Here is a 27,820-nt window from a genome sequence, read left to right as displayed (position 1 = left end):
CCAACACCCCGTCTTTCAACTTCTTGAATAATTGACCTCCTGTTAACATGATAGATTTGCGATGGTACTTCTGTTAGCAACGTGATAGAGTATCATATCTGCTTAGGATTAAGCTATTTAGATCCCAAAATGTACTACTTAATTACCTGGTTACACAGAAAGCAAAAGCAAGTGTGACTTGTGACTTCTTGGGTGATTTCATTGATCACAATCCAGAATAAAGATTCCTCACAGATCTTTAAATTGCTAAGTATTCTTTCATTTTTATTCTCTTTTTTTTTCTAAATAAGTATTCTTTTATTTAGTTTTACCAAGTTAATTTTACATGATGTAAATCTTGTCTGGAGAAAAATCTTATGCTGCACCTCGATTTGCTAGACTACACGAGGACCAACACACTATGTGAACAAATTCTTAGGATACATTTCTGATCAATTCTATTCTTATATTAATTATTGTGCTCTAGAATTTTATGTTCAACTATCAATAAAAAAAACCCAAGCCTCCTCTCAAAAATTAATTTTTTTGTTTTGTTTTGTTTCTTTCAATAATATTTCCTTTCAGGAGAATCTTTACCTATTTATTTATTTAGTTTTAGATCTAATTATCAGAGATTGGATTTTCTTTGATCTTGAATTCAAAGAATATATTAGATTGGAGGGTGAAATGATTATTTCTTTTTAAGTTCTGTTTTTCATATCTAAATTTTTTATTTAGAATTTCAGTTTGTTTTCTCTCCTAAGTGAGAGTGTATTTGTTGATTGCAATAATATCATTATTAGAAAGCCTCCATTTATGAGCATTTATTTGACAAATTCTTCTTGTGCTTTAAAAATATTCTCTTAGTATTGGATATATTTATCCTTTGTGGATTTTTGAAAGTCTTGTTTGTAGTATGGTGACAGCTGATATATTCTTTGTAGTATGCATATAGTTTATCAATGTAATCAGCCTGGCCCTTGAATTGGAGTTACTTTACATTTTTTAGTTGTTGTGTCACCTTCAATTTTTAACAGGACCTTTATATTAAAACCAGCAAGATTTTCTTTTTTGTAACCTGCTTTTAAGCTTTATAAGTCTTGACTCTTGGGTTAATTTGGTGAGGATGCCTTTAGTCCTTAATATGTATGAGTAAATATATTAATATAGTTTTTTTGATAATTTAGTTTCCCTTTGCATATGTCACTGAAAATGATCTCTTTACAGGAATAAGAGACCAGAATTCACTGCATGGTTGCTAGAAGTGAAACATGTACTGTTGGTTTTGGGTGAAGTATTATATTTTAAAAGTGTAATGAGGATAATTTTTTTTTGCATCAAGTGTTCTTAATTTTATAAAAGTAACTTTTTCCTAGTGGATATAGACTTAGTTGAACATGATTCTCTCAACATGAGGCATCAAGTTGGTGCATTTTAAGTTTCTCTACTCTCATGACTCATCTCTTAATATTTAATCTTATTATTTCAGTTATTTGTATGTATATCAGTGAATAATTTTACAGTATCAATTTATACTGGATGCTGCTGGCAACACCACTGCTGCCATTGGAAAGGTACAGTGATCCTCTCTTAAGGAACACCAGACTACATTTCCCCTGAAGTACTATTAAGGAGAGTATATGCAATGGAGTGTGATTGGTAAGTTTTTAAGTGTCGGTAAATCACACTATTAACACCTGCTTTCTTTATTTATCAATTCTTTTTCTTAATGACAGTATAATTTTTTTTAACTCACTTGGTTAATATTTCAGGGAACAAAGAAGACTTACAAAAGAAAGATTCACATGTTTTAAAAAGGAAAGGCCCGGATGGTGGAGTCGAGGAGAAAGTGAAGCAAATTCAAGCATTAGCTTCTAGTAGTACTTTTTAAAATTTATAATCTTTGATTGTTGTTAAGTAAAGAATGTGAACTAGTTTATAGTTAGTTTGGACGTTTAATTTGGTTGTATATTTGGATGTTTAATATTTGGGTTGGATGCATTATTTTGCAGTTATGAAATTGTATAATTGGGATTCTTCATTTTATAGAATAAGCATTTCAATTTGTTTGTGCTAAAGTGTTACCACAGCCTCCTAAACTGTTACCATATTATGTTTAAAATGTTTTATTAGGCTAGTTATAATGTTACAACAGCTTTTCAAAGTGATACATTAGGTTCTATGGGTCCACTTGCCATGTCATCAACACAACTCAGCACTATGGGCCCCACACTTGCCATGTCAGCTAGGGGGTCCCACCGCGGGGCCCATTTTTTAAAAACATTTCAAAACTCTAAGGTAACATAAAAAACAAGTTACAACTGATCTCTCATTATGTTGCATTAGCAAGCTAAGGTAACATATAAACAAGTTAAAATACGATGTTGCCTTAGGCACCAAAGATGTTACCTTAGACCCCTAAGGCAACACGGAAAAACATATCTTTAAGAAAATGTTACCTTAGCTTAAAAGTGGGGCAAGAGCAACATATTTACCCCATAATGCAACATTTTTTTGGTGTTACAGTAGGCATTTTATGGTGTATTGCATGCTTCCGTGATGTTTAAAATCCTACAATGGTATCAGAGCATAGGTTGTATGCATATAGATCTGTGATAAAAATTTCAGAATTTTATGTGCTAGTATGAATTAATTATGATTTTTACAAGTTATATCATGGATTAATTATGACTGATTAGAAATTGTTTCTCATAATTATTTTGACTGTAGATCTGGGTTCTACAAGTGTTGTAGATCGTCTGGGTATTTTTTTCATAATTTTATGATGTATGGATTAATTTGATGGAATTTACGGATGAGCGGAAGCGAGAAATAACAATTTATTCCGTAAAAACCATATACCGCACATATAGAAAAATGTATAAAAGGGAAAAACTGAGGAATCGTAACCATACCTCGTGAATCGAAGCTTTATAAAATTGGAGTGCTAGCAGTTGCTCATCAGTGTGTGAAACACTCTACCGGTATCCACCAAGAACGATCCTCTTCGATGAACCTTTTTATAAAACTGAGCTTTTATAAAAATGGAGTTTTTGAGAGAGAGAGAGAGGAAGAAGATGGAGGCTAGGGTTTTCACAAAACCAAAAATTGTGTGTAATGTTTTTTATGAGCCATCCATCTCATTCTATTTATAGGACTCTCCTAGGGTTTTATAATATATCTTTATATATATTAACCCCCACATTTTATCTTCATAAAATGCTTTAATAATAATTAAAACTATTTTAATCATTATTTCTTTTTCTTAACTATTTAGAAAATAATTTTCTCTCTCATTTTTCATCAAAGAAAATATTATTTTATGGTGTGACCCTGTAGGTTCAAAATTATGCCGGTAGTAGAAATAAATAATAATAAACTATTATTAATTATTTATATGAATATTAAAATTCACTAAATATAATTAACTGATTAATTATATTTATTCTACATCGTGAGTGATGCTTCTCAACATATCGCGACTATCCGGATAATATGGATTCACTGCTTAGAATATCAAGAACCTGTCAGTGAATATTTACCGAACAATTAACTCCTTCTACCCTCCAATGTCCTGATTAAATACAAGGCATGGATCTTGTGTCAAGCCTATCTAATTTAATCATTTGCTTTCCCATTCACTATGCTCAGTTCTATGTAAATTAGAAACTCCTTTCTAATTTCATTCACTCTGGCCAGAGATTCCTGAACTAGCATGAGTGGATCAGCTATGAACATTCTCTTCCTTCACTGGAAGGGGTAGATCCTTTATTGATCATACACTATCTTCGTGTAAAAATTCCTATACCCAGTAGAGCCCTAATAATTGTCCCTGGAGACTAAGAACTAAACCAAAGCATAGTTCAGTGTACACAAGATGACTATGATGACCTCAAGTCTAAGGATACTTGTATAACTATCACTATGTGAACAACTGCTGACACGTGAGTGAACTCCATCAGTTGTTCAGCTGTGCGAGTCATGTTCAGTGAACTTATTCTATAATAAGCACCTACATACTAGCTATAGTGTCACCACACAAATATCTATGAGAACAGACATCCTTCAGAATGAAGCAAGCATAGTATGTACCGATCTTTGCGGATTATTAATTACCAGTTAGTAATCCTATGACCAGGAACTATTTAAGTTTAGAGTTATCATCTTTTAGGTCTCACTATTATGATCTCATCATAATCCATAAAAAGCTTTACTCTAAACTATGGTATATCTTATTTAAACACTTAAATAGATAGAGCCCGTAATAAAATAAAACAAGTCTTTTATTAATATCAATAAAATCAAAACAGATTACATAAAAAGTTATTCCTAAATCCTCATTCATGATTGGACTTAGGACATATCTCTTTCAATCTCCCACTTGTACTAAAGCCAATCACTCTGGTATCTAATACCCATCTTGTCTCTATGACGATCAAAGTGACTTTCAGAAAGTGGCTTTGTGAGTGGGTCTGCTATGTTGTTATGTGTGTCATCTCTCTTTCAATACAATACAAGAAATGTTACCGCGCTCCCACTAACTCTTTTGTAGACACATGGTTCAGCTACATTTTTGATAAAACCAAACTCTTTGATTGTCTCATCAAAACGGATGTTCCATCTACGAAAAGCTTGCTTTAAACCACATATGGTTCGCAGCAGCTTACACACTAGGTTTTCATTTCCCTTGGAAAGAAAACCATCTGGCCATTTGCCAGATCTCATAGTCGTAGTAAGCAGCAATCGCAAGCAAAATCCGAACTGATTTTAACAGGGCTACATGTAAAAGGTTTCATCAAAGTCAATCCATTGCCTTTGTTTGAATCCTTTTGCCACATGCCTGGCTTTAAAGGTCTCCACCTGGCCATCTGCTCTAATCTTTCTTTTGTATACCGTATACATAGATTCCATTTCGGATTTCATGGCACTTTGCCATTTCTCTGAGTCAACACTACTCATAGCCTCATTATAGGTCACAGGGTTGTCATCATCAATGATTGACAACTCATTGTCATTCTCAATGACAAGGCCATAATACCTCTCAGGTTGGCGAGACACTCTCTCTGACCTACAAACGGGCTGTTCCACAGAAGGTTGTTCAGTCTGAACAGGTGTTTCCTCTTGATCCGTAGTAGTTTGTGCTTCTTGAACTTCATCAAGTTCAATTTTGCTCCCACTGTTTCCTTCAAGGATAAACTCCTTTTCCAAGAAGGTAGCATGTCTGGAGACAAACACCCGATGATCGATGTAAAAGTAATACCCTAAAGTCTCTTTAGGATATCCCACAAAACTATATTTTACGGATCGAGATTCCAGCTTATCTGGGTCAACTTTCTTGACATAAGCTGGACATCCCCAAATCTTAACGTGTTTAAGACTCGGTTTCCTTTCTTTCCATATCTCATATAGAGTTTAAGGAACAGATTTGGAAGGCACCTTATTCAGTAAATATGCTGAGGTTTCCAATGCATAACCCCATAAAAATACTGGAAGATTCGCATAGCTCATCATGGACCGAACCATGTCTAACAAAGTTCGATTTCTCCTTTCAGATACCAATCTGGAGGAGTCCACTGGGAGACTATACCATTTTCTTTGAGATAATCCAGAAACTCTCCATTCAAGTATTCACCACCTCGATCTGATCGAAGAGTTATAATACCATTTTTTGGTTTGTTTCTCCACTTCATACTTATACTCTTTGAACTTTTCAAAGGCATCAGACTTGTGTTTCATCAAACACATATCCGAATCTAGATCTATCATCTATGAAAGTAATGAAGTATGAAAATCCACCATGGCTTGCTTAGACATTGGTCCACATACATCTGTGTGTACCAATCCTAGTAAATCTGCAGCCCTCTCTCCATGTCCACTAAATGGAGATTTGGTCCTTTTACCCAATAGACAAGACTCGCATGTAGGATATGATTCAAAATCAAAAGGGGTCAAGTAACCCTTCCTTATGCAATGTCCGTAGTCTATTTTCACTAATATGACCAAGTCTGCAGTGCCAAAAGAAAGTGAGATTTTCATCATCCCTTTTCTTTTATTAATTTGTTCAATCTGAAGTAAATTATATCACATACATATAGACCATTATTTAAAATACCACGTCAATAAAGAATATTATCTCTAAGGATAGAACATTCATTATTCTTAATAATAAAATGAAAAACCATCCAAATCCAACATAGGAATAGAAACAATATTCCTTACAATCGAGGAAACAAAATAACAATTATTTCAAACAATAGTCTTGCCCGTAGGCATATGTAAATGAAATGATCCTACATCTTCAGCAGCAACTCTTGCTCCATTTCCATCAGTAGAATCACTTTATCTACCTCAAAAGTCCTACTTCTCCATAGTCCCTGCAACGAATTGCAGATGTAAGAACCACAGGCGGTATCTAATACCCAAGTAGAAATTTGACTTAATGACATATTCATTTCTATCATGAACATACCTGAATCAGAAGCGGTAGTCTCACTCCCCTTCTTCTTCTTCAACTCTGCAAGGTAAACCTTGCAGTTCCTCTTCCAGTGCCCCACCTTGTTACAGTGAAAGCAAACAACTTTGCTCTTGAGGTCTTCAGCTTTTGGTGGAACCGACTTTTCTTCACCTACTTTCATCTTCTTGGAAGGGTTCCTCTTCCTTATCTTAGGATTGGAACCTTCACCAATTAGAAGAACAGAACTCTTCTTAGGGAAAAAATTCGATTCCGCAGTCTTCAACATGTTGTGGAGTTCAGCCAGGCTGACATCCAGCTTATTCATGTGAAAGTTCACAACAAACTGCGAAAACGAACCCGGAAGTGATTGCAAGACCAAGTCTTGGCTCAGCTCCCCATCCATGGCAAAACCAAGTTGTCCAAGACGTTCAATCAAATTGATCATCTTAAGTACATGGTCATTCACGGATGATCCCTCAGACATCCTACAACCGAACAGCTCCTTCGATATCTCATATCGAGCTGTCCTCCCTGCCACATCATACAACTCTTGTAGATGCATAAGGATAGTATGAGCATCCATATGCTCATGCTGCTTCTGTAGCTCAATGTTCATGGAAGCTAGCATGATGCATTGAGCAACATTTGCATCATCTATCCACTTACGATACACAACATGGTCATCAGTATGTGAATCGTTAGCAGGTTCAGTAGGCTTAGGTGAGTCAAGCACATATTCCAGCTTCTCCACCCTGAGAACAATTCTCAAGTTTCGAAGCCAGTCATCAAAATTAGGACCAGTCAACTTGTGAGCATTTAGTATACTCCGGAGTGATAGTGCAGAAGACATAACGAATATAGTAAATCTGTAAATGATAAACACATAACAACACTTAGAAAATATTCAATTTCATTTCAAAACACTGTATGAATCGGGTTTTTATTCATAAGTGGCTCCCACTAGTTTATCTAATTTATTCAACCCCCTACGTGAAAAATAAGCATTCATAATGCTAGTGGGAATAGGGATCCTACATTCCATCACACAACCTCGGCTGTGGCACGAACTGCCATGTAATGTTCAATAGGCAGACAACTCTTGTCAATTACATCTTATGTTATTCCCTAATCAAACTTTAGCCTCTTGAATACTTGAGTCACGGCTGTGGCACGACAAACTCAATATTCTAAGTCAAGTCTAACCCAACATTCCGTACAATTGAATCAGTCTCCAACGGCCCACGGCTGTGGCACGTACCGACCTTTAGATTCTAATTCAATGTACACATCTCTATGTAATAGACAAGTATTTCTTATTTCGAAATCAAAGCCCTCGGCTATAGCATGAAATGACAATGATTTAAAAATAAGAACCACTTTCTATCATGTTGGAAGGCTATGACCGACACAAGCCCGTTGTGTCATTGGCCAATTACTACTTGATATTATTTATTTTAGAGGGATTATATTACGTTACAATCATAATCATATTATAAAGAGATTCTTCCTTTTAAATTAAATATTTCAAATCAATAATCGATAATCAGATGATTCTAAGATCGGGTGGAGCATTGTCAAGAGGCGTCACTTAATAACCCTTTCTTACAGATAGAAATCTGTTGTTGACAGAATCATCCTTTCTCTCAAAATTGAAAATTCATATTTAATTACGTGTTTCATAAACACAAGAATCTCATGATTGTATTCATAATATTATTGTCAAGGCAAGAAACGATTCCTATTCTAGATTTTCTAGAGCACGCCTTATATTGATTTAAGTTCACCTAAATCTATCATCGCATGGTAAACACAGGCATATATCTCATATATAAAAATAAATAAACAAGTAAGCATGCAAGTAATATCATGTCACACATTGATATAATGATGTATGGATTTATTATAGCATTTAAAAGCAATTAAAACAATTAAAACATGCTTTAAAACACTTTCGGGAATATAAACAGTTCAAAACTTTTATATAAAAAATATTTGACCACTTCATTAGATCTGTCTCGGAAAAATGAATCCAACGATATATTGCATGCCCAAAACGGAGTTACGAAACTCCTAAAAAAATCAAATTTAATGTGGACATACGGGCTGTAACGCATGTACGTAATGCGTTACAACACTGTTGAGCCTTTTACGCGTGTAACGCATTCCGTAAATGCGCAACAATGTGTAACGCATTCACAGAATGTGCAACACACCCCGCGCGTGCGTCTCACGCGCCCGCACCTGGCCGACCGTTGGCAAAAGCAGGTTTTTTTTTTCTTGTTCTATCAGCTTTTGTCTTTTCCTTTTCTGTTGTTACAATTAGGAGATGTAACCCCCCTTTCCCTTTACTCCCTTATTAATAAATCTTTATTAATTTATTATTTTAATTTTATTATTAATAAATTAATTAACATTTAATTAATAAAATAATAAAAATCAAAATAATATGATTTCTCAAATCAGGGAGTAGCAGAAAAATACCAGATCAGCCATGGGTCCTTGTGCAAATTTTAATCATAATTATTCACATGCATAATTATTTCATGAATTTTAATTAAAACAATTTTTAAAAATTCATAACAAATAATCTACACATCAGAAAAATTATGAAAAAACACCTAGATGATCTACAACACTTGTAGAACCCAGATCAGTAGTCAAAATCTCATGCAAAAATTATTTCGAATTAATTCATAATTAAATCCAAATAAACTTGCAAAAATCATAACAAATCCATACATGCATTAAAAAATCTGAAAATTTTTATATGAATCTCTATATGCAGAACCTTACTCTGATGCCAATGATGTAATTTACGGATGAGCGGAAGCGAGAAATAATAATTTATTCCGTAAAAACCATATACCGCACATATAGAAAAACGTATAAAAGGGAAAAAATGAGGAATCGTAACCATACCTCGTGAATCGAAGCTTTATAAAATTGGAGTGCTAGCAGTTGCTCCTCAGTGTGTGAAATACTCTACCGGTATCCACCAAGAACGATCCTCTTCGATGAACCTTTTTATAAAACTGAGCTTTTATAAAAATGGAGTTTTTGAGAGAGAGAGAGAGAGAGGAAGAAGATGGAGGCTAGGGTTTTCACAAAACCAAAAATTGTGTGTAATGTTTTTTATGAGCCATCCATCTCATTCTATTTATAGGACTCTCCTAGGGTTTTATAATATATCTTTATATATATTAACCCCCACATTTTATCTTCATAAAATACTTTAATAATAATAAAAACTATTTTAATCATTATTTCTTTTTCTTAACTATTTAGAAAATAATTTTCTCTCTCATTTTTCATCAAAGAAAATATTCTTTTATGGTGTGACCCTGTAGGTTCAAAATTATGTCGGTAGTAGAAATAAATAATAATAAACTATTATTAATTATTTATATGAATATTAAAATTCACTAAATATAATTAACTGATTAATTATATTTATTCTACATCGTGAGTGATGCTTCTCAACATATCGCGACTATCCGGATAATATGAATTCACTGCTTAGAATATCAAGAACCTGTCAGTGAATAGTTACCGTACAATTAACTCCTTCTACCCTCCAATGTCCTGATTAAATACAAGGCATGAATCTTGTGTCAAGCCTATCTAATTTAATCATTTGCTTTCCCATTCACTATGCTCAGTTCTATGTAAATTAGAAACTCCTTTCTAATTTCATTCACTCTGGCCAGATATTCCTGAACTAGCATGAGTGGATCAGCTATGAACATTCTCTTCCTTCACTGGAAGGGGTAGATCCTTTATTGATCATACACTATCTTCGTGTACAAATTCCTATACCCAGTAGAGCCCTAATAATTGTCCCTGGAGACTAAGAACTAAACCAAAGCATAGTTTAGTGTACACAAGATGACTATGATGACCTCAAGTCTAAGGATACTTGTACAACTATCACTATATGAACAACTGCTGACACGTGAGTGAACTCCATCAGTTGTTCAGCTGTGCGAGTCATGTTCAGTGAACTTATTCTATAATAAGCACCTACATACTAGCTATAGTGTCACCACACAAATATCTATGAGAACAGACATCCTTCAGAATGAAGCAAGCATAGTATGTACCGATCTTTGCGGATTATTAATTACCAGTTAGTAATCCTATGACCAGGAACTATTTAAGTTTAGAGTTATCATCTTTTAGGTCTCACTATTATGATCTCATCATAATCTATAAAAAGCTTTACTCTAAACTATGGTATATCTTATTTAAACACTTAAATAGATAGAGCCCGTAATAAAACAAAACAAGTCTTTTATTAATATCAATGAAATCAAAACAGATTACATAAAAAGTTATTCCTAAATCCTCATTCATGATTGGACTTAGGACATATCTCTTTCATAATTGTTATAAATTTTTGAAGTTGTTTCAATTAAATTTCGTTATTAAATATATGTATATATAGTATATATATTTCTGTTTGTTGCTGGGAAAAGATTATTATGTTACACTGATGTTGATGGTGGGAGGCTCGCTTTTCGGTGTAAGATGACAGGAGGCGGCGGCTGGTATATAAAAAAAACGGCGACAGTCAGAACAAAGCGGAGGAGCGCGCGTCTGACGTGCGCGCGTGGGGCACACACGCTCGTGTGTCACGCGCGTCGCGTGTCAGATACGTGCGGGTCAACGGTCAGCCCTGTACTGACGTCATGCTGACGTCATCAGATGACGTCATGCTGACGTCAGCTTAGGGTTTGGGGCGTATGAAGCGCGTGTGCGCGTGGGGCGCATGGACGAATGTCAGACACGTGCCTGACAGCGCGTGTGCGCGTGTCGGCGCGTGGATTTTCTTCTCGGGGCGCGTGAGGGCGCGTGGCTTGTCAGAATGGGGCGTGCTTGGTGTCGTTGGATTCGTCTTTTCGAGATGCATCTAATGGTATATTATATGATATTTTCTGAAATTGTTTCGAACAGTTTATAGCTAACAGTAGTGTTTTAAAGCTATTTTTGACTGTTTTAATTGCTTTTAAATGCCTCATATGGTACATAGAGATGTATAATGCTTAGACCAATATGCTACATGATTTAACATGCCTACCTTTACATTTATTCATGCTTATATATGTGATATATGCTTAGTTTATCATGCGATGATAGATTTAGGTGAACTTGATTAACATAAGGCGTTTGTTAGACAATCTAGTATAGTGAAATTGTTTCATGACCTTAATATAAATATTATGAATAAGATCATGAGATTCTTGTGTTTATGAAGCACGTAATTGAATATGAATTTTCAATATTGAGAGAAAGGATGATTCTGTCAACAACAGATTTCTATCTGTAAGAAAGGGTTATTAAGTGACGCCTCTTGACAATGCTCCACCCGATCTGGGAATCATCTGATTATCGATTATTGATTTGAAATATTTAATTTAAAAGGAAGAATCTCTTTATAATATGATTATAATTGTAACGTAATATAATCCCTCTAAAATAAATAATATCAAGTAGTAATTGGCCAATGACACAACGGGCTTGTGTCGGTCATAGCCTTCCAACATGATAGAAAGTGGTTCTTATTTTTAAATCATTGTCATTTCATGCTATAGCCGAGGGCTTTGATTTCGAAATAAGAAATACTTGTCTATTACATAGAGATGTGTACATTGAATTAGAATCTAAAGGTCGTTACGTGCTACAGCACTGGGCCGTTGGAGACTGATTCAATTGTACGAAATGTTGGGTTAGACTTGGCTTAGAATATTGAGTTTGTTGTGCCACAGCCATGACTCAGTTATTCAAGAGGCTAAAGTTATATTAGGGAATAATATAAGATGTAATTGACAAGAGTTGTCTGCCTATTGAACATCACATGATGTTTCGTGCTACAGCCGAGGTTGTGTGATGGAATGTAGGATCCCTATTCCCACTAGCATTATGAATGCTTAATTTTCACTTAGGGGTTGTATAAATTAGATAAACTGGTGGGAGCCACTTATGAATAAAGACCCGATTCATATAGTGTTTTGAAATGAAATTGAATATTTGCTAAGTATTGTTATGTGTATATCATTTACAGATTTACTATATTCGTTATGTCTTCTGCACTATCACTCCGGAGCATACTAGATGTTCACAAGTTGACTAGTCCTAATTTAGCTGTTTATTTTCACTATAACAAGTTGGGGCACTGGAAGAGGAACTGCAAGGTTTACCTTTCAGAATTGAAGAAGAAGAAGGGTAGTGAGACTACCGATTCTAATTCAGGCATGTTCATGATCGAAGTTAATATGTCACTAGGTCAAATTTCTACTTGAGTATTAGATACCGCCTGTGGTTCTCATATTTGCAATTTGTTGCAAGGACTAAAGGGAAGTAGGACTCTTGAAAGAGATGAGGTGATTCTACGTATGGGCAATGGAGTAAGGGTTGCGGCCATATCTGTAGGATCATTTAGTTTACATATGCCTACGGTCAAGACTATTATTTTGAATAATTGTTATTACGTTCCCTCTATTATGAGGAATATTGTTTCTATTCCTATGTTGGATTTGGATGGTTTTTCATTTATTATTAAGAATAATGAATGTTCTATTCTTAGAGATAATTTTCTTTATGGACGTGGTATTTTAAATAATGGTCTGTATGTATGTGACGTAGAGCATGATTTACTTCAGATTGAACAAACTAATAAAAGAAAACGAGATGATGAAAATCTGACCTATTAATGGCACTGTAGCCTAGGTCATATTAATGAAAATAGACTGCGGACATTGCATAAGGAAGGGTTACTTGACCCCTTTGATTTTGAATCATATCCTACATGCGAGTCTTGTCTATTGGGTAAAATGACCAAATCTCCATTTAGTGGACATGGAGAGAGGGCTGCAGATTTGCTAGGATTGGTACATACAGATGTATGTGGACCGATGTCTACGCAAGCCATGGGTGGATTTTCATACTTCATTACTTTCATAGATGATAGATCTAGATTCGGATATGTGTATTTGATGAAACACAAGTCTGAAGCCAGCCTTTGAAAAGTTCAAAGAATATAAACATGAAGTGGAGAAACAAACCAAACACAATATTATAACTCTTCGATCAGATCGAGGTGGTGAATACTTGAATGGAGAGTTTCTAGATTATCTCAAAGAAAACGGTATAGTCTCCCAGTGGACTCCTCCATATACTCCACAGTTGAATGGGGTATCTGAAAGGAGAAATCGAACTTTGTTAGACATGGTTCGGTCCATGATGAGCTATGCGAATCTTCCAGTATTCTTATGGGGTTATGCATTGGAAACCTCAGCATAATTACTGAATAAGGTACCTTCCAAATCTGTTCCTCAAACTCCATATGAGATATGGAAAGAAAGGAAACCGAGTCTTAAACACGTTAAGATTTGGGGATGTCCAGCTTATGTAAAGAAAGTTGACCCATATAAGCTGGAATCTCGATCCGTAAAATGTAATTTTGTGGGATATCCTAAAGAGACTTTGGGGTATTACTTTTACACCGATCATCGGGTGTTTGTCTCCAGACATGCTACCTTCTTGGAAAAGCAGATTATCCTTGAAGGAAACAGTGGGAGCAAAATTGAACTTGATGAAGTTCAAGAAGCACAAACTACTACGGATCAAGTGGAAACACCTGTTCAGACTGAACAACCTTCTGTGGAACAGCCTATTCGTAGGACAGCGAGAGTGTCTCGCCAACCTGAGAGGTATTATGGCCTTGTCTTTGAGAATGGCAATCAGTTGTCAATCATTGATGATGACAACCCTGTGACCTATAATGAGGCTATGAGTAGTGTTGACTCAGAGAAATGGCATAGTGCCATGAAATCCGAAATGGAATCTATATATACCAACCAAGTATGGACTCTGGTTGAGGCGCCTGAAGGTGTGAAGCCTATTGGGTGCAAGTGGGTATACAAAAGAAAGATTGGAGCAGATGGCCAGGTGGAGACCTATAAGGCCAGGCTCATGGCAAAATGATTCGAACAAAGGCAAGGGATTGACTTTGATGAAACTTTTTCGCCTGTAGCCCTGTTAAAATCAATTCGGATTTTGCTTGCGATTGCTGCTTACTATGACTATGAGATCTGGAAAATAGACGTGAAAACGACCTTCCTCAATGGGGAACTTGAGGAGGAAGTGTATATGACACAACCAGAGGGTTTTCTTTCCAAGGGAAATGAACACCTAGTGTGTAAGCTGCTGTGAACCATATATGGTTTAAGGCAAGCTTCTCGTAGATGGAACATCCGTATTGATGAGACAATCAAAGAGTTTGGTTTTATAAAAAACATAGATGAACCATGTGTCTACAAGAAGGTTAGTGGGAGCGCGGTAAAATTTCTTGTATTGTATGTGGATGACATACTTCTTATTGGAAATGATATACTGATGCTGCAATCAGTCAAAGTATGGCTATCAAAGAACTTTACCATGAAAGACTTGGGAGAAGCATCCTACATTCTAGGTATGAAGATCTATAGAGATAGATCTTGAAGAATGATAGGTCTTACCCAGGGTACATACATCCAGAAAGTGCTTAAAAGTTTTAGCATGGAAAACTCCAAAAGAGGTCTCATACCGATGAGCCATGGAGTGTCCCTTTCCAAAAAAAATATCTCCTAAGACACCTGAGGAAAGAGAGCGTATGAGTAAGATTCCTTATACTTCAGCAATAGGATCTATCATGTACGCAATGTTGTGTACGAGGCCTGATGTTGCTTATTCAATTAGTGTGACGAGCATATATCAGTCCAATCCAGGTGAAGACCACTGGAAAGCAGTGAAAAACATCCTTAAGTACTTGCTAAGGACTCGCAACATTTTTCTTGTTTTTGGTGGTGAATCTGAGTTGAAAATAGAGGGTTATACTGACTCTAGTTTTCAATCAGAAAGTGATAGCAAATCCATGTCAGGGTACGTGTTTACTCTGAATGGTGGTGCGATTAGTTGGAAGAGTTCCAAACAGTCTACAATGGCTGACTCCATAGTGGAAGCAGAATATATAGCTGCAAGTGAGGCTGCAAAAGAAGCCGTTTGGATGAGGAAATTTCTTTCTGAGTTGGGAGTTGTTCCTAGCGTTGAAGAGCCTATTGTGTTGTATTGTCATAACAACGCAGCAATAGCACAAGCCAAGGAACCTAGGTCTCATAAAAATTCCAAACATGTCATGCGGCGCTTTCATCTGATTAGGGAGATTGTTGAAAGAGGATATGTCAACGTCGAGAGAGTTGATACACATAACAACATAGCAGACCCTTTAACAAAGCCACTTTCTCAAAGTCACTTTGATCGTCATAAAGACAAGATGGGTATTAGATACCAGAGTGATTGGCTTTAGTACAAGTGGGAGATTGAAAGAGATATGTCCTAAGTCCAATCATGTATGAGGATTTAGGAATAACTTTTATGTAATTTTTTTTGATTTCATTAATATTAATAAAAGACTTATTTTGTTTTTATTGTGGGCTCTATCTATTTTAAGTGTTTAAATAAGATATACCACAGTTTAGAGTAAAGCTTTTTATGGATTGTGATGAGATCATAATAATGAGACCTAAAAGATGATAACTCTAAAATTAAATAGTTCCCGGTCGTAGGATTACTAACTGGTAATTATTAATCCATAAAGATCGGTACATACTATGCTTGCTTCATTATGAAGGATGTCTGTTCTCATAGACATGTGTGGTGACACTATAGCTAGTATGTAGGTGCTTATTATAGAATAAGTTCACTGAACATGACTCACACAGCTGAACAACTGATGGAGTTCACTCATGTGTCAGCAGTTGTTCACATAATAATAGTTGTACAAGTATCCTTAGACTTGAGGTCATTATAGTCATCTTGTGTACACTGAACTATGCTTTGGTTTAGTTCTTAGTCTCCAGGGATAATTATAAGGGCTCTACTGGGTATAGGAATTTGTACACGAAGATAGTGTATGATCAATAAAGGATCTACCCCTTCCAGTGAAGGAAGAGAATGTTCAATGCTGATCCATTTATGCTAGTTCAGGAATCTCTGGCCAGAGTGAATGAAATTAGAAAGAAGTTTCTAATTTACATTAAATAAAACTAAGTATAGTGAATGGGAAAGTAAATGATTAAATAAGATAGGCTTGACACAAGTTCCATGCCTTGTATTTAACCCTGACATTGCAGGGTAGAAGGAATTAATTGTACGGTAACTATTCACTGAATATGTTCTTGGTATTCTAAGCAGTGAATTCGTATTATCCGGATAGTCGCGATATGCTGAGAAGTATCCCTCACGATGTAGAATAAATATGATTAATTAATTAATCATATTTAATGAATTAGAGAATTTATATAAATAATGATAAAATAGTTTTATTATTATTTATTTCTACTACCGGCTTAATATTGAACCTACAAGGTCACACCATAAAAGAGAATGATTTAATGGTGGAGGAATTAATTAATAATGGCTGATAATTATTTATTTATGAAATAAATAATTAATTGGCAAATTTAATAAGTGATTAAATGAGATTTAATTGATTATAAATTAATTAAGAAAAAGTTCTTAATATTATTAATTAAGAATTTAATTTTTGGAAATTAAATCAAGTGAGAGAATTATTTCTAAAGTGTTTAGAAAAATGATTAATAATTAAAAGGTGTTTTAATTATTAGTGAGAATAATAAAGGGTTAATAATAATAATATTTTATGGGAAAATTTTTAGCTGAAAATTTTGCCTATAAATATACTATTATAAACCCTATTTTTGCCTCAACCTAAAAATTTACAAAAACCCTAATTCTCTCCACCTCCTCCTCCTTCATTACATCGATTTCTTGGTGGATACCGGTGGAGTGCTTCACACTTGAGGAACAGCTGCTAAAGATCTCCGCTCGTGGTTCTTGGATCGCTTTTAAAGGTTAGAAACGATCCCTCGATTTAATTCATGATCTGTATACGTATTATATGGATTTTATATTGTAAAAATTATTTTACTATGCTTCCGTGATGTTTAAAATCCTACAGCCTTGTCCTGAGGTAGATGCTCCCACTCATGGGGGCGCGCCCTCGGATAAAAAAATGGGTGTCGAGGACCCCCGTGACTTTGATTTTGATTTGGATCCCAGGATCCCTATGCCCGCCGAGAAGACGGGGCCGGCCGAAGACACAATATCTGTTCCGGTCGATAAAGATGACCTGAGCAAAGTTTTGAAAGTGGGATCCCAGTTAAGTGATGAAATGAGGGAAAGTTTTACCCGCTTCTTGATTACAAATCTCGATGTATTCGCATGGAGTCATTCAGACATGGTGAGAATCGGCCCAGGAGTAATGTGTCATCGGTTGAACATCTTCCCGAATTGTACGGGCATACATCAAAAACGTCACCCAGTGAGCGGGGAAAGGGCGATAGCATTAAAAGAAGAGGTGGACCGACTGTTGGGAGTGGGGTTGATCAAAGAATCTTACTACCCCGAATGGCTTGTAAATCCAGTGCTCGTAAAAAAGCCGAACGGGAAGTGGAGGACGTGCGTAGATTTTACATATCTCAACAAAGCATGTCCAAAGGAGAGTTTCCCGCTCCCACGAATTGAACAGTTGGTTGATGCGACGGCGGGGCATGCCCTGTTAAGTTTCATGGATGCATGCTCTGATTACAATCAGATTCCCATATATGGTCCCGATCAAGAGCATACATCCTTCATCACTGACAGGGGGCTATACTGCTATATAGGAATGCCGTTTGGATTGATTAACGCTGGTGCAACCTATCAACGGTTGGTGAATATGATGTTCAAAAACCAAATTGGTAGAACCATGGAGGTGTATGTGGATGATATGTTGGTAAAATCCAAGAAGGCGAATGACCATATCGGGCACTTGATGGAAATGTTTAACATTCTAAGGAGGTTTCGCATGAAGTTGAATCCACAAAAGTGCGTGTTCGGCGAGGAGTCGGGAAAGTTTCTTGGATTTATTATCAACCTAGGGGAATTGAAGTTAACCCCGCCAAGATCAATGCATTGTTGGATATGAAATCACCCACCAATGTAAAACAGGTGCAGAGCTTAACTGGAAGGATCACCGCGCTAAATCGATTTGTTTCCAAATCGTCCGACAGATGCAAGGAATTATTTAAGGGGATTAAGTTGGCAGGGAAAGATTTTACATGGATGTCAGAATATGAAGAGGCTTTTAGAAGGATCAAGGAACAACTGGGAAACCCTCCCATGTTGTCAAAACCGTTAGATGGAGAATCTCTAATACTGTACCTTACGGTATCGGAGTATTCAATCAGAGATGTTCTGGTAAGGGAGGAAGATGGGCAACAGTCACTAGTGTATTATGTGAGCAAGCGATTACACGACGCTGAGACTCGCTACATAAGCATGGAGAAACTGGTTTATTCCTTGATCCTTGCGTCAAGGAAGTTACGGCCGTACTTCCAGGCTCATAGAATTGAAGTCCACACAGCATATCCACTACGGCAAGTCATTCACAAGCCAGAATCATTGGGGAGGATGTTGAAATGGGCCATAGAATTGGGACAGTTTTACTTGGAATACATGCCCCGTACAGTAATTAAAGGTCAAGCCTTAGACGATTTTTAGTTGGAATTTGATTCTGCTGTTGATGATAAGGCTTTGGTAGTGCTACAGCCCCCTCGTAATGAAGACTCTTTAGAATAGTTCCCACATCCCTGGTGGATCTTACATGTAGATGGGGCATTTAACAATGGAGGAGCAGGTGCAGGCATATACTCGTGTCTCCAGAAGGCCATCATCTGATGATTGTAATTCACTTCAAATTTTATGCAACAAATAATGACGCGGAGTATGAAGCATTGATTAATGGCTTAAAGATCGCTTTGGAAATGGGGGTGCAAAACCTAATTACGAGAAGTGACTCGGAGCTGGTGGTGAATCAGGTCAATGGGGGGTTTCAAACGCGAGGCCCGCGAACGGAATTGTACTTGAGATGCACGCTGCGCCTAATCGGAAAGTTCAAAGAGGTTAGGTTGGAATGTGTACCGCGGAAAAAGAACAGCAATGCGGATGCTTTAGCGAAAATGGGGTCACAGCAAGAGGCCGTGTTATTGGGATCCATACCTTTAGAGATTCAGGAAATTCCTAGCATCCCAGAGATAGAGGCGATGCAAGTAGATGAGGCTCCCAAGGAAACATGGATGATGCCCCTTTTTGCCTACATTCACAAGGGAACACTCACCGAGGATAAGTTCAAAGCTCGTCGACTCCGCTATCAGGCTGCGAGGTATGTGGTGTACGATGAAGTTTTGTATAAGAGAGGCTTTAATCAACCACTGCTCAGATGTGTTGATGAAGAAGAAGGAAATTAAATCTTGAGGGAGGTGCATGAAGGAATTTGTGGTAATCACTCGGTGGGTAACTCGTTAGCGATGAAAGTTTTGCACCAAGAATATTATTGTCCTACGATGAAAGAAGATGCGGTGAATTTCGTCAGAGCATGTGATCGCTGCCAACGCTTTGCAAACTACTCATCTATGCCAGCGACGCTCTTGACATCTATGGTAAGCCAGTGGCCATTTTCCATGTGGGGAATAGATCTTATTGGCGAGCTCCACAAGGCTAAAGGGGATGTTAAGTATGCGGTAGTCGCGGTTGATTATTTTACTAAGTGGGTAGAGGCTATGCCATTGGCTACTATAACCGCAAAGAAAATCAGAGATTTTGTTTTCAACTCCATCGTGTGTAGGTTTGGAATCCCTTACAAGCTTGTATCTGACAATAGAAAGCAATTTGACAGCAATGAGTTGCGACAACTGTGTGAGGATTTGAAAATTAAGAAGGGTTTTGCAGCGGTCTATCATCCTCAAAGCAATGGGCAGACAGAAGCTGTGAATAAAATAATAAAGCATACCCTCAAAGCCAATCTGGAAGAGCGCAAAGGAGATTGGCCTGAAGAATTCCAAAAGTGATGTGGTCCTACAACACTACTCCATGATCTACTACGGGAGAAACTCCGTTTATGCTTACTTACGGCTATGAAGCTATGGTCCCCGTGGAAGTTGGTTCGGGATCGCTTCGCAGAGATCGTTACACGGAGGAGGATTCACAGGTTAATCAAAGGCTTCATTTGGATCTCTTGGAAGAAACAAGGGAAAATTCCCAGCTAAGGCTTGCGGCGTATCAGCAACGTGCCACAAGGTATTATAACAAGAAGGTAAAGGGACAACTGCTGAAGGTGGGGGATTTGGTGCTTAGGAAGGTGATGCCCAACACGAAGAACCCCCAATATGGAGTGTTTGGAGCTAATTGGGAAGGACCATACAAGATAAAAGCCATCTTGTGGAAAGGGACTTATCACCTTGAGGATATGGAAGGGAAACTAGTTTCGCGAGCTTGGAACGCGGAACATCTCCGGAAGTATTATCAGTAAGGCGTGACTTTGGCCCCATACGTGTCTTTTTATCTACTTAGGGCTATGCCCGGATTATAGACTAGAAGCAATTAAATTCCTCCTAGCCTAGGGGGTAGTGCATGTACTACTTACCTTAGAACTAGTCGAAGGATCATTTTTTCAAATAAATTCCCCATAGAGCATAGTAGCCGTGGGACTGGTGCACCTTTGACACTAGAGCACATTATTAATAAAAACTTTGAAATTTTCCAAAGGGCTGTCTATTTGTTGATTTACTTAGTTGTATGATGCGTCCTAATCACAGGACGCGCCCTGAGTGGTAATGCTATACAGATGTTAATGGAAACAGTAACTGTTAAAGGGAACAACAAAATCAAGGTAAAAATGGAACTAAGGCGCATACTATTTCCAAGGACGCGCCCAAGTTATCTTAGTTGATGCTCCTTCAGTTTTATGTTTCTTTGGACATTTCATAACTGAAAAGAAAGACATTAATAACAAAGGACGCGTCCAGTACGAAAAGCTAAGTGTATCTTTAAAATAAAAGGTAGACGCGTCAAGACATCAGGACGCGCCCCCTCTTGCTTTGTGCCTTATCTAAATACACAAGTGCAGCATGATATCATGCTCGTGAAGTATATACTATTAAAGTGATTCAAGGAGACGCCCAACTAAAGGGGATGCGCCCATTAAGAACAATTACTTGACAAATGACAGTGGAGGGAATAGCAACAAAATTCCAATGCTGACGCGTCCTCATACGAGGACGCGCCCCTATTTATGATAAAAAAAAAGATTAAGAAAGTAAGATGATATGCATAGAAGTAATAAAAGAGAAATATCATAAAAAGTGCAAGCAAAAGGAGTTCGAAGATAATCATTACAAGTTGCAAGGCTTAAAGGGGCCCGACCCTTAAGATAGTTCTGATAAAAGTTGCATGAATAAAACGAAGACGCGTCCTAGACAGGGGGCGCGTCCTGTGGCTTGTCTTGGTTGTCGGTTGGAGGAGGCTGAACGTTAAGTGGAGAAGGCGCCGGGGAGCGTCACCTTCCTTCAAGCCTAGAAAAATCCTCTTGCTCTTGATGGAATCTGCAGCTCTGATTCTAAAATCACTTACCCATTTCTGGGTGTCCTCATCAAAATTGGAGAAAGAATACTCTGGGTCATTTGCAATAAACCCAGAGCACCATTCCTCGAACCCAGCTGCGAAGCCATTTTGATAGACTAGCTTTTTCTCCTCTTTCCACCCATGCAGTATGTCATCGTTTAGAGTGTCAAGCTCCTGCTGTATGGTGGAATTTAGTGTGATAACACTCTCCATCGTTTTCTCTATAGAGGAGACATTACCTTCCAACATAGCTTTCTTCGCCTCAAGACGCGTCTTGTCCTCCTGCAGGTGTCTGATCTCGGCGTCCTTTTCTTGGGCAAGCAAATTGATGTACTTCTCTAAGGATTTGATCTTGTCTTCAGCATGGTTCTTTGCAGTGTCAGTGGTAGCAAGACGTGCCCTGAGTCTAGCAGTCATGTTGGCACTTTGTCTGGCGTGCAAATGAAGCTCAGTTGCAGCCCTCACCATGGCCTCTTCTGTTTGTTCCTCGGTCCTGAACGTCCAGCCTCGGACTTTATCTTCAGTAAAATGGCCAGCTGAGGATGCGCCCAGATATCGGAGAACAAAAGATTGATCATCTGGCAGTGTCTTTTGGCGCTTTGAGGGCGCGTCCTCCTTCTCCGGGATGTCCAACACTGTAGTATCAATGATTTTTGGTAGAGGAGAAGGAGTCAGAGAGTAGGGGTCTTAACCTTTGGATCAGGCTTCACAGGGGCCTGTTTCCTGGCTCTCAGCTTCTTGGAAGCTCCAATAGCGAACCCTTTTGGGAGAGAAGCCATATATGTGACATAAACATAGAAAAACGTTAGTAGATGCGACTGATAGTAGGACGCGCTGAGAACATAATTTAAAGATTGTCAATGCATAAATGTCAATTAGAATTCATATAAAGAACATGTAAATGCATGAGGATATGGCAAGAAAAATGTATGCAAAGACATGAAGAGTGCATATTTATATGTGACTATGACGCGTCCTTAATATACGACTATAACGTGGATTATGAGAAACGATGTCAGTCACGAATATTACAGGAAGACGCGCCCTGGAACTAAGGCTTGCCCAAAACAAAGACATATATGCAGGAAACGCCCGTAAATCAGATTTAAGTTTTGCGTGTAAAAGGGAAGACAAACATACGCATGACGCGTCAAAGAAACATGACGCGTCCTACGAATTCTGGTGAGTTGGTACTTTTAAAATGAGAAGCTGTAACTATAGCTTTGGACACGTCCAAAATGGATGACGCGTCTTTTCTCATATATACTTACCTTGTTCTAAGTCAAATTGCGTACTGATATCAATCTCGACCACTTCTGCGGCACTAAGACCCCTGGCTTTTTCTGAGGCAGTGAGTACAGGTTTTCCGTTGTGAAACTCGCGGAATTTACAGATAGAGCCAACCCGGGCAGACAACGCGCCTACTAGTTTGAGGTTGTCTTCTGTGATCATATCCTTGAGATTGAAATGCTCCTCAACATATTATAAGACTTTCTCCGCTCTCTTTTTCTTTTTCCCTTTTAGTTCTTTTTGGGTTCTTTTGTCTAGAAGAAAAGAGAGGAAAAGTAAGTAAAGAAACGATATGTGGAGAAGAAAGAGGACGCGTCATAACTATAGGACGCGTCCAGAGAGTGAAACTTACTGGGCTTGAGGTTAAAATGGACACGAGCTCGCTTTATATCAAAGATGTAGAAGAAAGGCTCTTTCAAGTCTTGTTCGTGGCTGATTTTCCCTTTGTTGAAACCTTTATTATTCAGCCACTTGTTGACTAAAAGGAAATGATAGCATGAGATGGATTTCCTGATACTATAGAAGAAGCTGAATTCCTTCATAGAGGGTGCGCCCAGACCAAGATTGTGATACATCATATACAAATCCCAAGCTAGTTTGTAAGAGTTAGGGGATAGTTGCACAAGGGCTACATCGTACCATCTCAGGATCTTCTTGATGAACAGGTATAAGGGCGCGCCCACACCTAGAGAGATCAGTTTTGGCGTGAGCACCATTCTGGGGACCCTTGGTTCCCAATGTTGAAAATGTGTGGCCTTATTGTACGAAGAGGGCGCGCCCAGATGCCCTCCATGTCGTAGTATTTCATGTGCCACTGGATCTCCAAGTCAGTTGCAGTAGAGTCAAGGGCTACACAAGCTAGCTTGTTTTCTTTTTTCCTCCGGGCATTTTTCTCTGGTTCTGTTAGAGCACCAAGCTTTGCCCAATCAGAATCCACTTCAACATCTGAGGGTTCCCAATGTTCTAGGGGAGGGTCAGATTTCTGAGGGGACACAGGATATACCTCAGGGTCAGGAACCCTCTTTTCGAATTCACTTACGCTCAGACGGGACGCGTCCTGAGAAGCTGACGCATCCTGAGAAGCTAATGTGTCCTGAGAAGCTGACGCGTCCTCGTCTGAAACAATCATGCGTAAGGGCTGTTGGCTGGTTGTGGCTACAATTTTATCATCCGTCCAATCTTCGATAGCAGCCCTGGTATTGAGAATTGGAGTTCTTTTTCATTTGAATCCTTTCTTTTTCATCCTAGAGCTTATGGGGACGTGATCCAAGGAATCGGAACTGGAATCAGACATTATAGAAGTCTTTGATTTGAGAGATTCGAAGACGCGTCTTTCTGCTTTAAGGAAGGAACTCGTCCTGTGAAATTCAGGGAAATCGGGTTTAAAAGAGATCAAGTGTGGGGAGTAAATTTCAAGGCGCTTGTTGAGAACTTTGAATGGATAGAAAGGTGACAAAGAAGACGCGTCCTCCAGCTGCAAAAGAAGGAAGAAAATGCGTCCATATAAAAAAAGAAGAATAAAAGAGAAAATAAAGGAAGATCTTTGGAACATATGAGGACGCGTCCTAGGAATCTATCGCAGGAGACGTACTATGGTGATGCGTCCTAGTAAGGAAATGCCTCTATATGACCATTGGTTAAAACAACTTAAAAACATGTCTTAAACGAAGAAATACGCCCTCTGAGAATGACGCGTCCTAAATTAGCGAAATACGTGGGAATTCTAACCGACTATTAGCAATTTAGGGAAAATATAATAAGAACCCTAAAAACATGTAACTAAAGAATCAAAAGAGTAGAATATGGAGATTTGTTATATATATACACATACATACATACACGACAAAAGTGAAGAACAATTCATGAGATCATGAGGAATATGAACGGTTTTTTGCTCATTAAAGCTTATTTACTCGACCAAATAAAGAAAAAAAAGAAGATTCACGTACCTCGTAAGTTGGGGGTTGGATTAAGCTAAAGAAATCGAGTAATGGCTGGTGGAATCGTCAGATTCTTGGACTTAACTTTTTGCAGTGGCGGTAATGGCGGCTTTTGGAGAGAGAGAAAAGAGGAAAGTGACAATGATGTGATGTGACTGAGGTATTTATAAAAAAGTTGGTGGATGACGTGTGCACTAGCTATCACGCAATGGTTAGTTGTGAATAGAAACCTTGGGCAGTCTAGGTGTTAGGACGCGTCCTAACATACTGCAATGGGGTAATCCAATTTTTGCTTATGGTTGTGAGTAAAATTCTAATTTTGTTTTCAACTGCAAATGGAATTTGAGGGGTAGTTGTTATACCCAAAATTTGGCATTGGATTGACTCGGGTCAAATGCGGATTAAGTATAATCAAAACCGGTATTGTATTGTAGAATGTAAGGACGCGTTCAGGCACAGAGGACGCGCCTACATTTGAGGAGATGTTTTATGGTCTGGTGATGGCGAAGCTTGGGAGTGCATGATTAGGGAAGGACGCGCCCAAGCGTTGTTGACGTGTCAACCGTGGTAAAAGTACTTGGAAAATGTGGTCTTTAAGCAATGAAAGCTGGAGGATGCGCTCGTTCCAATTAGGACGCGTCTTGTCGCTGTGGAATGCTGTAAGAAACAGTTGTTGAAGAAACAATGATGGCTTTATAAAGGTGAGGACGCGCCCAGGGTCTTAGGACGCATCCTGTGTTTGGTTAATACACTTTTAATGGTGACTTCAGAACAAAGCTTGCATGGAGAGGAGCAGTGAAGGTTATTTTTACTAATGTATTTGTTGCATGTACTCTTTGAAGAATTCCCTCCTTGAGACGGTCAAGGAGGGGGATGTCCCTGAAAAGCTTGAAGGCCTCCAGGGGTATGCCTAATGATTGAAGGCCTCCTCATGTATTCAACAGGTGTCCTCGTTGGGGATGTGGGGTTAACATTGGTGTGTGCTTTGGGAACTCTGTTCTTATATTCAATGGGTGTCCTCGTTGGAGAACTTTGGAGTCATCCTGCACTTTGCACCCAAGAGCTTGGGATCACCTGTCCTATTATCTGGTGGGTTATCCTCATTCGGGGGACAGGGATGCGTCCGGAACTTGGGGTGAACCGTGGCTATACCTGCGTCTGTAAATCAAGGGAGATAGCTGTAGCGGAGTGTTATCCTTGCGCAGGGAGATGCACTATCTGTGAAGTCCTGCGATTACGGATGAGCCTTAGGCCTTTGCGGTTGGGCCTTGTAACACCCCCAAATCCGGGGTCGGGGATCCGGGTTGTCACGAGTTCCATTTCCCTTAATAACACCCAATCTTAATAAATAATCAACTATCCTGTACTGTGACCCCACAATAAACACACACACCATAAGTTATAGTCTCAGAGATGAATATCCAAAAGTAACACGAGTCATTTTATTCCAAAATTATATGTCATTACACCTTAAAAGGGTTTCTGAATAGATTTACATTTCTTTGCCATTATTACAGTTGATAAAGATACATAAGTATGGTACATCAAAAGTTGAAAGCCTAGCCTATTGGTAGCTCCTACCACAGCTACAGCGACATCAACGCCTATAGGAAACTGCGGAACGTTTCCTATCCGCTCGCGAATTGGGAGCTTGGTCCTGTTCATCTTTTCTATCTATTGTTGTGTGATGAAAGAAGAAAGCAAGGGTGAGCAACAAGCCCACCGAAATAATATGTATAATAATTAACAATATATGAGCATTCTCATAGTACTCATGAAAGCCTCGGTCAAAAGAAATGAACCAAGTTTGATATCTTAATGCGATGAAGTCGCAAAATATTCAGTATATATACGTATATACTTTTCAAAATATTGGAAGTCCTCTTCCATGCATAATACACACAGAGTTCCAGTGTATAACTGTATCAAAATATCGTTGCAAGGTGATCTCATATATCTAACCTTGTCTCAACGTTTTTCTGATAATCTTTGTAATGCATAAGATAATCATTTACTAGATATAAGTTTAAAAGATAAAGTTACAAGATACTCCAATATACTTATATCTTTTCCGAATACTACTTGAACTACCATCGTTCAAGTTATAATTAGATTCAAAAGTTCATCACATAGATGAGACTACAAGACAAGATTTGAATAGATTCAATCTTTGAAATATCATTATAAATAATGAAGTTACGAGATACTTCATTAAGTCCCGATATATATATACACCTATATATATACATTTCATACACTCCTTGAAAACCTCTGTTATGAAAATTATAAACAGAGTTGCAATATCCAATAAATTTGGAAAGGAGAAAACCTTGGCATAAACCTAATATCTTGCTGATCAGGCAAAGATACCAATAAGTAACCTTTTCTACTAGTAGATGGATGAATCCCCCACCGGTCATCACCCTGGCCACATAAGGACCTTGTGCTGGACCGCCACCCGACCTCTTACGCGTTGATGGACTGCCACCCAGCCACTTACACTTTGATAGACCGTACCCCGGCCTGTCGCTTATGCCGACTCAATTAGATGGACTTACTTCCCGAACGTTGGGCAAGTAATCAAATTGATTTCTCAAAACAGCAACCACGTTGCGAATGTAAAATACACTACAGAGCCGGATCCCCCAGGTTTTGAGCG

General features: G+C 38.1%; 2 protein-coding genes across 2 annotated transcripts; both read left to right on the top strand.

Annotated features, from left to right (window-relative positions):
- Positions 1–19,209: 19,209 nt before the first annotated feature.
- Positions 19,210–19,779, top strand: LOC141685449 (uncharacterized). The gene has a single exon (XM_074490549.1). It carries the CDS (start codon positions 19,210–19,212, stop codon positions 19,777–19,779), a length of 570 nt encoding a protein of 189 aa, XP_074346650.1.
- A 674-nt stretch (positions 19,780–20,453) lies between these two features.
- LOC141685448 (uncharacterized) lies at positions 20,454–20,840 on the top strand. Its single transcript, XM_074490548.1, has one exon. It carries the CDS (start codon positions 20,454–20,456, stop codon positions 20,838–20,840), a length of 387 nt encoding a protein of 128 aa, XP_074346649.1.
- The last annotated feature ends 6,980 nt before the right edge of the window (positions 20,841–27,820 follow it).

Source organism: Apium graveolens, chromosome 9, assembly GCF_009905375.1.
Source record: "Apium graveolens cultivar Ventura chromosome 9, ASM990537v1, whole genome shotgun sequence".
Lineage (NCBI taxonomy): Eukaryota > Viridiplantae > Streptophyta > Magnoliopsida > Apiales > Apiaceae > Apium > Apium graveolens.
The sequence above is the reverse complement of the archived record's forward strand: the minus strand, read 5'-3'. Positions and strand labels throughout refer to the sequence as shown.